Below are 13035 nucleotides of genomic sequence, written 5' to 3'. Positions count from 1 at the left end.
CACTTAACTTATATTTAACTTTTTAAGTTCTTATATTTAGTTTACAACCAGAGCAGTGTTGATACCCTATTCATGCATTGATCAGTTACTGGAGACCAGTGTTGTAATCGTTGTTACTGTTAATAGGATTAAATGCTCAGAAATCCAAAGCACTTATGACTTCTTTCAGATTTCTAAAAACATTAAAAAATAATTTCAAGGTGCAGGTCTTGCGAACCTTTTCAACTGTATAGCAGGTCTTATAAAGACTATCTAACATTTACTATACTCATCCAACCAAATTGGCATTCGGTGGAAAGGCATTCCTGTGTTTCAAACATATTCAACAAACAGGCACATCTCATCCATCATCCATGAATATAGTCGTAAGGAACATATCTGTCAAATCTCATTCAATGGTTGTTAGTATATGTGAGTGAAAATGACATGGACATGAGACAAAAATAAGAACGTTTGGTAGGTCCATTTTTTATTCAATTAATCAGGATGAAATTAAAAAGATAAATAGCTATACTATATTTATTATTGTGCAATACTGGCAGATGCTGAACGATCTTTTGAGCTTAGCTAGCAACCACCCAATGAAGCAAATTACTCATATATATATATATATATATATATATATATATATATATATATATATATATATATATATATAGGAGACTATTGTTGAGCAAATGTCCAGTTCAATTTCTGGTGAATGTGAGGAGTGCGGCCAAAAGCATCTAGACTGAGACTAAGCAAGATTCATGGCAAGATTGATTTAAAGCAAAACAAAGACAATTCATTATTTGACACAATTTAGGAAGAGCTCCTTAATACAAAATTTACACTATTTAAAGCAGAAGATCTTGCTATAAAAAGAAGTAAGTGACGGAAACAGATGTTCCAGAAGTGTACATCTGATCAACACAACCATATGTACTAATTTCCAATTCCAGATTTAGTGTTCCCTATGCTGTAGGAAACTTTAGACTTCAAAAGATTTTAAAACATGTCTGTCGAGATTAGTTCCCATTCATCCACAAGAGCATTAGTCAGATCAGGTACTGATATTGGGTGATGGGGGCTGAAGTACAATCTTTTTCTAAGAAGTTTGAGCCTCTTAGTTGCAGTCAAAGGAATGTCTAATAAAGCAGCATACACACTCATTCTAGACTATTGTGTGCTTTAAACTTTACTTTGTCAGTTTGAGGAAGAGCTACATATTTGTTTAATGCTCAGATGTCTAAACCTTTCATCCATAGTGTTTTCTTAATTACTAAACGCATAAATAAATTAAATCGATCTGCATAAATAAACATGCCTTACAGGATCTCACAATCTCTAAATGATATCAGTGTGATTGACACCAAAACTAAACTAGTCAAATATACAAAGTAAAAAAAAAAAGGAACCTGTTAAGGATTTTTAAAAAACCATGCCTGTCCTGCTACATTGGATACATGTAGAATTACTATTACAAGGTATGAAGCTTCTAAGCAGCTCCTGCACAGAGGGGAAACGCCCCAAGAAACCCGTGCAGCTCAGGCTTTACCTCTGCAACGACTTCACAACCACACTTTCATCAGCCTCAGAAGAATCAGATAAAAGCACACAGGCAGATCCAGATACAGTGCAAGAGTTTCACAACTGACCTCTAGTAAGAGAACTTCGCATCATCAGAATCTGATGAAAGACATTGTCTAGTTACTAGCGGTTACTTTAGTGCTGTCTTCTGGTTGAAGAAAATGGGTTGGTCCAACTGCGAGAAAAGATGTTAGCGTTTCCCTTTTACTGTAGATCATACACACCTACTTTTATTTATGTTCTTCTGATATGTGGAATAGAAAATTTGCATTAGAATTATGCATTATCACTAACACAGGTTTATTTTAGTGAATAATAATCGATTCTAAAATGGATCAGCCCCCCCACCCCCACCCACATCTTGAGTATGTTGCAACAGGTATGTTTAGCAACTGTATGGCAATATTGTAGAATTGGGGGTTTAGGAGGTGTCTATCTGCAGTTGCAGGAAACCAATCGTGTAACAAAAAACTCCTAGAGGCCAACAACAGCCAAGAAATGCTACTGGATCCTGTGCTTTCACGACATTAGAGGAAAAAGAGAGCAGAATTCAAGTTCTTCTAATCTAAACTTAGTTTGAAAAATCTTTAACTTCTATTACCATTTGGAGTGAATTGCAACATGTATGTTTAGCAAATGTCTGGCAACGGTCTCCAAAAGTAACTGACAGTTTTAAAAGTTCTGTTTACAGCCCGAAGTTGAACAGCATTAATGAAATATGTTACCGATGAGGGGGTTTTTTTGGGCCGTGCTTTGCATATTTAGGCTGTTTAGCACCTTTTGTGAGTGATGTGCAGTTCTCCAGGGGGACTCCCAGTAGCTCCTGGAGGCCTTCATAGGATTTTTTTTGTTGTTTTTTTTTTTTTTTAGCTGAATAAGCTTTTCATAATAGCCCTCATCTGTCCACTGCAACAGCAGGTGATTTTGGTCCAAATGCTTCCATCTATCTCACAACTGATCAGTCTAAATCAAGAGTGATTATATAATACCTGATTAGAACCTGTACATTATACTGTGTGTTTCTGACAGAGAGATGAGCTCTTTATGCAGATTCCGTCTTACACTTATTCGTGAATATTTAATATAAAAACAAATGAATGGCATCACTTGGTCACAGGTTGAGCACAGGTGCTGAAGGCTATAATCTGCTGTTGGATAACATATGGGACAGAGAACAGCAGCATCACTCCAACTTCTCAAATGGATTTTGGAAAGTTTTAGATTTTTTATTTATTATTATTATTTTTTTACATAAATTTGTGAATTGCCGCAGGCGTAATCCGTGATGCAGTAAATGTTTATATACGAATGGCGGTTTTCTCCAGATCATTTTCTTCTCATAATGGAAGCTTTTATCACAATAAGTATCTCACATTACATTAATGCAAATGACATTATTGTAATGGTGGTTATGTATTCGCCTTTTCAGTCGTTCCCGAAATACTTTTTTTTTTTTTTTTTTTTTACAAGAATTAAAGTAAAAGTTGACACAAAAAAAGGACAGAAGTGTACTGAAAGGAAACTTGCAGAGGTAGTGCGTGTGTGTGTGTGTGTGTGTGTGTGTGTGTGTGTGTGTGCGCGCGCTGGATGAATGATACTGGTCCAGATTGCTTGCAGTATTTAGGGTTTAAGGGTTCCTTCTGCAGTTGCAGGAAACAAAAAAATACACGCCCAAAAAACAAGAACAGCACTAAATCATGACTGTACTTACATGATAGTATGGAAAAAAAGAACAAGAGCTCTTTAGATTTGGTAAAATAATCTGAGCAAACAAGAAATAAGATAGCGATGGCCTCAGGACTGTGTTTTCGTTTGGGTTTATTTCTGATACAAATCAAGAACTAAATGAAGGCCAATGTATAGCATACATACAGGCATCCATATGTGAACATTTTATAACCGTTAAAAATGTCATTATTTACATCCCACAGTTGTAATGTTTTGTGCTTTAATGGTCTCCAGGTGGCTGGTGCAGCAGGCTCATTTAGTGCTGATCAAACCTTTCTGGGAAAGCAGCCACTGAGCTCCACCATCTCTGGCCAATCGCCATATGCATTCGTCTTCTTATCATTCACGATGAGCTGCACGTTTAAAGAAAGACGTCAGACTTTTTGGGATAAACTTTAAAACACACTACTCGCCATCTGTAAAACATTTGTCTTAAGAAACGACATGTTTTAATCAGTAAATTATAACCAGTCCAATAATTAATTTGCCCAGCGTGTTGTAAATATGCTTCCTACACTGCCAACACCTTCGGGCAGTGCACACGGGCAATTTTAACAGCATGCACAGTAATCTCATGTGAATTCTGTTAATATCTCATTCCCATTTCTGCTGAAAGCAAAACACTACACAGCTTCTAAACGCTGTCAGTGTATTCGCTTTCATTATGAGTATAAGATCACTGCAGAACATTACCAAGTCTAACTTATTATAGTTAAGAGAACTATACACATTAATGAATAAAAAAAATACAATTGTCCACCTGCAATAGGAATTAACACAAAAAAATTAAAAAATTGAATTAAATACATTAAAATACTTTTTTTGTTCATTTATTTGAATTCTTTGTTGTTTTTATACATACATGCATATAATCTAAATATGTATTAAAATATGTATGTGAAATAAAAACAAGCTGTAATTTTTTCAGTTTCAGTATTTTGAGCTATACTTGTTTAATACTGAATGCAATCTCTAATAAATCACTACTGAGTGATTTTTGTAGCTTGATATAAAAATAAGATAAAGATATTAAGATAATTTGTCATCTTGTTTTTTTTTTTTTTTTTAAATAATTTATCCTACCCTACAAAAAACACATTTACAAATGTGTTACCATATATATATATATATATATATATATATATATATATATATATATATATATATATATATTAGTTATTAGAACAAAGTTTGAGGCACACAATTGTGCAGGATGTCTTTTGGTGAATTAGCATTTCATTACTTCACATGATCTAGGAGACCCAAATGCTCCTGTACAACAAGACGGCTCCATAAAGATATGGTTTACACGGGCTGGAGTGGAAGATCTTGAGTCAAGCTCTGACCTCAACCCTTTGGAATGAACTGCAATGCTGCATGCACATCAGGTATCCTTAAGCTTCATCAGAACCTGAATTTAACACCCTTGTGGCAAATCTACACAAACACACTCCAAAATCTGGAACATGTTCTCAGAAGATTGGAGGATTTATGAACTGAAAATGGGCTTAATGTGGGGTGGGCTCACAGATTTTATGGTCAGGTGTCCACAAACCTTTTCCATATAGTGTGTTTATAAAATGTATTAAAAAAGAAATAAATAAACTAAATACAAAATTAAATAAAAACCAATTTACTTCATATAAGCAAAAATAACCCTGTACTGAGTTACAAAAATGCCCCAAACATTTGATCCTTGAAGGGTCACACCTTCTCAAATGGACTCTCCCAATTTAGTCTCCATTCCCCTGCAAACACCCAGCTGTCCCTGTACTTCACAGAGTGGACCATACTGCTGCCCATTCCAGCAAACAGCTCTCTGACTTCATCTGTCAACCTGCAGCACAGGGCGAGGCGACATAACCACAAAGATCATATTGCTGAAAAGCACATCAACTTGTGTGTTATTGTGCATCTGAATGTAGTGGGCTGTGTTTAGTGTAATACTCACTGTGCTGCAGGGTCTTCATATGAGGCTACTAAAACTATATTTCCTTCTTTTACTGTCTTTAGAAAGTCAAGCAATTCTGCAACAGTAGTGACAGTAATAAAAACAATGTGTACTAATTATTATTGTGGTATTCTACATTTTTTCAAGAACATGTAGACACAGCAAACATACCATCAGAGTGGATCTTAAAATAATCACTCTTCAATATGTTCCCAGTTTCACCTGCAAAAAAAACAGACAATGCTAAAATAATGATGATAATTATTATACCTAAGTAAATATTCTTATTATTCAACAAGCACCTCTTACACATATCATCAAGCTCACATCTATAAACTCACCAGCCACTATTGCGACGTTCACTCCCAAACCAACATTGTTTTGTGCTCCTGACATGATACTGGAAAACAATACAAAAATTGACATATAGCTGATTGCATATGTTTGTATCCTTGACCATTCTGTGTGTTATATGTACCTGTATTTTGTTTGTTATAAATAAATTATTATTGATAAGTATATTCACTGCTTTTCTTTTAGCAATCTAATTTAGTGAAAACCCTTTTCAAATTAATCTCTAGTCATACATATGTTGAAAAAGGTAAACCTGTGTTCATTTTAAACCCACTTGCTCAATGCCTGTGCAATAAATATGACTGACTTTAGGAGGTCTTGAAGCTAAAACAGCAGAGCAGGAGCAAGTAACTGCCCACGAAACTGTGAGATGAAGTTGTTAGGAAAAAAAAAAAAGGCAAGTGAAGGTTATAAATGCATAGGCAAAGCTTTGAGCCTTTTCACTGTGAAATCCAGGCACAACCAAGGCTGAATTGAGTATTTAGGCAAGAAGAAAAATTCTCAAGGAAATGCTCAGCCACCACACGAATGTGGTTACAGAGTTTACTGGATAAAAAATCTTCAGCTCTTCACACATCCAGTCTCTATGACCAGAAAGAAATCAGTTCTAAGAAAGCCCTTGTAAGAAAAAGGATTTTATGGAAATGGAAAATATAATGGATTGAACCAAATATATGTAAATTGTTGCAGAACTGGTTCCAGTCAGCTGGACATCTGCATTTAGGGTGAAAAATATATGATCCAACAGGACAATAAGGAAAAGCACAGGGCAAATACTATAATGGCTTTAAAAAAACCCAACAAAAAAAAAAAAAAAACAAGGTTTGTGTTTTTAAATGGATGATTCAAAGCCCAGATTCCATAATTCCAGTTTCAAATTTCTATTTAGAATGTCAAATGTAAATCTCAGCAAAGTATAGACATCTGAAACAACACCTATCTGTAACTGCTGCACAAACAATAAGGTGAATATTTATCAGTGTTTTTAGATCATTTTGTTTTTAGACAATATCTAAACACTTAATACATCATGCCATAAAATATATTGAATTTAATTTCTGGAGTGTCAATTCAAAAGGAGCAGGTAAGATAATTGGCATTCTGATATGGCAAAATTTGATGTTTCAAAAGAGAAAAGTTTACATGACACTGGGTGGACCTACTGGTATGGCAAAAATAGTGATGTGGGGTAGAGCATGAAACCATAATCTATCCAAAAGATGTTCACCAGATACACAAGTAGTTATTGAAGGGAAAATATAAGCAAACGAGCCATATTGATATTCATTGTCTATTTAGGGGTAGTGGAATTATTTTTTTACAGGGAACTGTCACATTTGAAATCATTGCCAATATCATAGCATATATATTTGTTCCCTAAACACATTCCGATAGAAGTAAATTTATAATTGTATTTGTTACGTCCCACTGGATGTTCATGTGTGTGGGTGATTGTCTTTCTCTATTGGTTCACCTTCCTGTCAATTTCTCAAGGTTCCGCCCTCTTTGGACTGCTATTGGCTAGGGAGTTAATCAACGTGTGTGACCTGACTGCACCTGTGGCCAATCCGGTCAACTGCTGGAGTTTAAAAAGAGCACTGCAGGAACGTTGGAGAGTGCACCATGAGCACCATTTGTTTTCGCATTGTTGGTTTCTTATATTTTCCCCTGTTGACTTGGGTTTGTACAACATTGATTTACAAATCAACATCGTTGATTTAATGTTGGTATCTTGTTTGTTTTTGTGAGTGATTATATCCTGACAACAACCCTTGTTTTCCCCAGGAGTGTTGGGCAGGTAGTATGTCACGTGACTTACATCTTGCAACACGTAGATGATACTATGTATAGAGACACTAGCTAGGAGTGTGCGCTACTTCTGTATTTTTGTTAGTTTAGAGTAGGTAAGCTAGGGCGTGTAGAGGTGCCGGAAAACTGTTTTGTTTGGAGTTAGGTTAGTGGTTTATTACTGAGATAGTTGGGTTGGTTTTATTGTTCTTTTCTTTAGCGCCACTCTCCGCCTCTCTCTCCTGTGGGATTATTTATTATGCTTTGGTTTTTGATTAGTGTAAATATTGTATATACTTTGCCATTCCCTCCTGTTCCTCCTTGTTTGAATAAATCCTTTTATATTATACTTGGTTTACGTGTCCTTTTCCCTGGCCTATTCACAGAATGGATCACAATATGAATGTTACAGCTTCAACCCTAGACGTATAAAAAGAAGTCGTAACAGTATTCTTTTGCACTTAATTATATATATAAATTACAATCATACAGCACATGCCATTAAGGAACATACAATCGTAATACATACATCTGGTTGTTAAAGCAGATCTTTGGCCCGACAATATTGCCAGCCCCACTGCGCAGAAAAAAGGGGAAGTGGTCTGCAGGGCACTGGTGGTCATGTGGACAGCAGCCTGGATGAAGCTCAAACAAAACATTGTTAAAGCGACATGCAAACACACTGGCATTATGCATGGAAACCAGGGAGCTACATTACAAGAGAGCTCACCTAGAGAAACACAGTCTGATGAAGTTTCGATTTTGTGCACCCCTGAATGAAGAGGCAGGTTTTAGAGGGGAAAGAAAACACTGTAAAATATCTCTGTAAAATAATCAATAAGCCAAAAGTGTGATGTGTGTGACATACGAACATTTCACTCCCACTTGAACAAATGTGTCCTTATAAAAGAAGTCCCATACTAAGACTATGATGACTACAAAAGTGACAGCAAAAGCCAAATCTGAAAACATACAAAAAGATGATTTCGACAAGCTTCTGCAGCAAAAGCTTAAATAACCAGAGAAGTTACAGGATCCTTACCTTGATATTTCATCTTGGGTCTCTTCAATACTACTTTAAAAATATCATATTTCGGAAACCTGGGCTTCCTGCAGAATGGAGCCGTTTCAACAAGTCCGAGTATAAGAAACCAATAAGACTAGGAGCTACCATAAAAGTTACACACCCTGAACTCAAACAGGTCTTTTTCTCCACTGTTTGTTTTGAGTCTTTTCATGTCCATGAGATCCAACTGCCAAATTTGTAGTCATTCGTCTAGTTATTTAAATTGCATTCACATATAGTATCATTTAATATTTAAATCTATGTACTATACAAACATTCTCACCCACTTGAAGGAACTGCTTTATCCTGACCAGGGATGCAGTGGCTGGAAATCCCTATTCTGATTCACACACATTAAATGAAACCTAGGGGTAATATATCTCAGCCAATCCATCTGCTAAAACTGTTCTGGGAGGTGGGAGGAAACCAAATGAAACCTATGGAAACACAGGAACAGCATGTGAAAAAACCCTACAAACAGAATTGTATCCAGGACCCTGGAGCTGTGAGGTGGCAACGCTCCCGGCGGTTCCGCCTCGGTATATAAACAACCATCATTAAATACAGCAGTTGTATTTAATTAGACTGGATTAACTAAACATTTAAATAAACAATGTGGTTTCAAATAACTTTAATCTTGAGTATTCTCAGCCATTACTGAGTTTATACATTTGATATTCAAGTCATAAAAGTTTTCAGTGTTTCAGATGTACATAAACAATCTAATACAATCTATAGCAATAGCACATTAGTCAATACGATTCTAGCATCATTAAATCTACACTCACATTCTTAGTAAAACATAATAAAACAAACACAATGACAAAAGTAATACAGAAAGAATCATATGTAAGTTATCTAACCATACAGGATCTCAATTAACAATTAATATTAAAGGATAAGAATACTGGAGGAGCAAAGACATACAGCAGCCTGTTTACACAGTTAGGAAAAGTGACAAAATGCAAAATCTTTACCTAAAACAAGTTTGTGCAAAAACCAAAAAATAAAGACACCTGATAAGACAATGTCCATAAATCTTGGTTGTGAATAGAGACAGAACAATGCAAAATAATAGTAAATACACAACACAGAAAAAAAAAATAAAGAAAGAAAAACCATCAGCATTAGCTTCCTTAAAAATCTGAGGTAATAAACAATAATAAAAAATAATAATGTGATCAAGCCAATTTATTATTGTGATTATACTGAGCAGCAGGAGTTCTCAAAGCTTTTGCAGCCAGGGATCATTTTAAACATGATTCAACTATTCAAATATTAGAGATCTTTAAAGATGTACAGTTACATTTTGACTATTTATCAGTGACACATTTTTTTATTCCTGAACTTTCCACCTGTAGAAAACATTAGGTTCAAGTTAAATTGTTTCTGCGGTTTGCTCAATCCCAAATTCTTAAAGTAACAGCAAAAAAGTGGGCTTTAGTTTCATGTAATATCATCATCATCATCATCATCATAATAATAACAATAAAAGTAATAGTAATAGATTCTAATGTTACGGTTGCTTTAGAATGGATGCTGACGACAGACTTAATAAATCATCTCACCATTTACAGCTACAGAGTTTACAGTTTACCAGAACCATATGACCTTTTGAAGTCTATAATAGTTTTGGCATTAAAACTAAGGACAGAAGGAAGTCACGGCTGAAAAGGACAAACCGTTTATGGAGAAAATCTCAATAATAATAATAATAATAATAAAAAATAATAAAACACCCCATGCCTGGTTTCACTCCAAAAGCTCCTGAGAGAAATAAACACAGAGACATAGAATTAGCATGTGGAGTAGAACTCTCTTTAGTTCCTCCTGATCTGAATCAGTAAAACAGTGTAATTGTGTACCTCATCAGATTCCTCCTGTCTCTGCTCCTCCATCTGCCTCAACACAGAATACCTGTATGTGGCATCACTGCCATTTTAAAAAGATCAGTTAACATGTAGTACATACAGGTTCAACATGCAAAAATACAGCCGTTATTTCAGTATGCATAAATAGAGACAACTATTTTAGGGCATATATACAGTATCTCACAAAAGCGAGTACACCCCTCAAATTTCAGCAACCATTTTTGTAATGGACAATACTATAGAAATGAAACTTATATTTTAGATGAGTCAATGTGCAGTTTATATAGCAGTAGCAGTGTCCTCTGAAAATAACTCAACATACAGCTATCATTGTCAAAATAGCTGGCAACCAAAGTGAGTACACCCTAAGTAAGAAGTAGGAAGAAGCAGTCAGTGCATTGAAAATAAAACTACTTACTACCTGCAGGCTTTTGCGTGGCGGAGTGTGAGAAAACGTAAAAATTGTGGGCGGGAGTGGGAGAAAATAACCTATTTTTCGTGGGAGCGGGACTGACAAATCTTTCCCGTGCAGGTCTCTACCCTAAAGCAATAGAGACTTCTGCACCTGACGCACAACACGAGGACTCAACTTCTTTGATCGAACCTTGCGAGACCTATTCCGAGTATGACCCTGCCCACTGTACTGTAACTCAGTGTTAGGGTGTTACCGATCCCCTTATAGCCTTGGCCATCTTTGGGGAGAGCAACAATTCTAATTCTCAAATCCTCAGAGAGTCTTTGCCATGAGGTAGTCAGTATGAGAGAATTGTAATCACATGTACAGCTGTTATTATTTAGGGTGTACTTACTTTTGTTGGCAGTTATTTAGACAATAATGGCTGTGTGTTGAGTTATTTTTGGAGGACAGTAAATCTGTACTGCTATACAAACTGCACACTGACTACTTTAAAATATACCAAGTTTTATTTCTATTCTATTGTCCCTCGACAAGATAAACTAAAATGGTGGCTGAAATGTGAGCGATGAACTAATTTTTGTAAGATACTGTATACCATAGAGGTGTAACGGTACACTGAATTCACGGTTCGGTACGTACCTTAGTTTTTCTTGGCCCAACCAGGAAGTACGACTAACACTAGCACTATGGATGCAAGATTCAAGATGTTGATTTTTTTCACCTATTTATTTCACTGCAAACTGTTTCCTGCATATAACTATGTTTGTGACAAATAAAACATATTGAATATTAAATCCATATTGCTAGACTGAGCCGCTAGACACTTCCTGGTTATTGGCTATCGCTAGTGAAATGGATTCTTTAACGTTTTCATGCATATGCAAACAAATATTATTTCCGGTAGGGGAATAGTGAAACAGTGACACTACACTAACTGTAGATTCTTATTTATACCTCTAGCATTGTAGTAATATTCTAGAAATACAATTTTGTTTTTCTATTTTTTTTTGTGCAAGGCAAAGCGGAGACTAAACTAACTTGCAGTCCGCCACTTTATAAGTTGCTGAGGAAACTCAGATTTTAACAATGTTTAGAACGTAAAAAGGATTTCATTGTAACAAAATTGTTTTAATACGTGTACCGTTATACCCCTAATATATTTTCCAAAAAAGTTGGGACACTGTACAAATTGTGAATAAAAAAGGAATGCAATAATTTACAAATCTCATTTTTTATATTACATATTACAAAACTTATATTTTATTCACAATAGAATATAGATAACATATCAAATGTTGAAAGTGAGACATTTTAAAATGTCATGCCAAATATTGCCTCATTTTGGATTTCATAAGAGCATCACATTCCAAAAAAGTTGGGACAGGTAGCAATAAGAGGCCGGAAAAGTCAAATGTACATATAAGGAACAGCTGGAGGACCAATTTGCAACTTATTAGGTCAATTGGCAACATGATTGGGTAGTTGCAGTGTCTCTTAAAAGTCAAGATGAGCAGAGTAAAATTGCATCACATACAGGAATGCTACTGTAATGGAAATCACAACATGGGCTCAGGAATACTTCCAGAAAACATTGTCAGAAAACACAATCCACTGTGCCATTCGCCGTTGCCGGCTAAAACTCTATAGGTAAAAAAAGAAGCCATATCCAAACATGATCCAGAAGCGCAGGCATTTGTGGCAAAATGGAAAACTGTTCTGTGGTCAGACAAATCTTTTTTGGAAAACTGGGACACCATGTCATCTGGACTAAAGAGGATAAGGACAACCCAAGTTTTTATCAGCGCTCAGTTCAGAAGCCTGCATCTCTGATGGTATGGGGTTGCATGAGTGCGTGTGGCATGGGCAGCTTACACATCTGGAAAGGCACCATCAATGCTGAAAGGTATATCCAAGTTCTAGAACAACATATGCTCCCATCCAGATGTCGTCTTTTTCAGGGAAGACCTTGCATCTTCCAACATGACAATGCCAGACCACATACTGCATCAATTACAACATTTGTACAGTGTCCTAACTTTTTTGGAATCGTTTGTATGTATGTATATATATATATATATATATATATATATATATATATATATATATATATATATATATATATATATAAAATGTACACACACACACACACACACACACACACACACACATATATGCTAGTGTTTCTTCTTTATTTTGACCATTTTCAACATTGTACATTAACACTGAAGACATTTAAACTGAAGAACATTAATGGAATTATTTGGTCAACAAAAAAGTGTAAATAACCCAG

The 13035-nt window shown here is 35.5% G+C and overlaps 1 protein-coding gene across 2 annotated transcripts in view; it reads right to left on the bottom strand.

Moving 5' to 3' along the window:
• Positions 1–3370: 3370 nt before the first annotated feature.
• si:dkeyp-67f1.2 (uncharacterized protein LOC556106 homolog) overlaps positions 3371–13035 on the bottom strand; it is an 11466-nt gene continuing 1801 nt past the window's right edge. Inside the window, exons 3-13 of one of the 2 annotated variants that reach the window (XM_046858881.1) lie at positions 10322–10388; positions 8740–10223; positions 8433–8643; positions 8263–8352; positions 8121–8162; positions 7920–8025; positions 5590–5648; positions 5420–5470; positions 5249–5324; positions 5008–5134; positions 3371–3650 (exon numbers count right to left, since the gene is read on the bottom strand). In XM_046858881.1, coding sequence (XP_046714837.1) covers positions 3564–3650; positions 5008–5134; positions 5249–5324; positions 5420–5470; positions 5590–5648; positions 7920–8025; positions 8121–8162; positions 8263–8352; positions 8433–8445 — 651 coding nt within the window. In that variant the 5' untranslated portion in view covers positions 8446–8643; positions 8740–10223; positions 10322–10388 and the 3' untranslated portion in view covers positions 3371–3563. Of the gene's footprint in view, positions 3651–5007; positions 5135–5248; positions 5325–5419; positions 5471–5589; positions 5649–7919; positions 8026–8120; positions 8163–8262; positions 8353–8432; positions 10224–10321; positions 10389–13035 lie in introns of both variants that reach the window. The other variant, XM_046858891.1, reaches the window with a different exon arrangement.

The sequence above is a fragment of the Silurus meridionalis genome, chromosome 1 (genome assembly GCF_014805685.1).
Source record: "Silurus meridionalis isolate SWU-2019-XX chromosome 1, ASM1480568v1, whole genome shotgun sequence".
In the NCBI taxonomy this organism is placed as follows: domain Eukaryota; kingdom Metazoa; phylum Chordata; class Actinopteri; order Siluriformes; family Siluridae; genus Silurus; species Silurus meridionalis.
The sequence above is the reverse complement of the archived record's forward strand: the minus strand, read 5'-3'. Positions and strand labels throughout refer to the sequence as shown.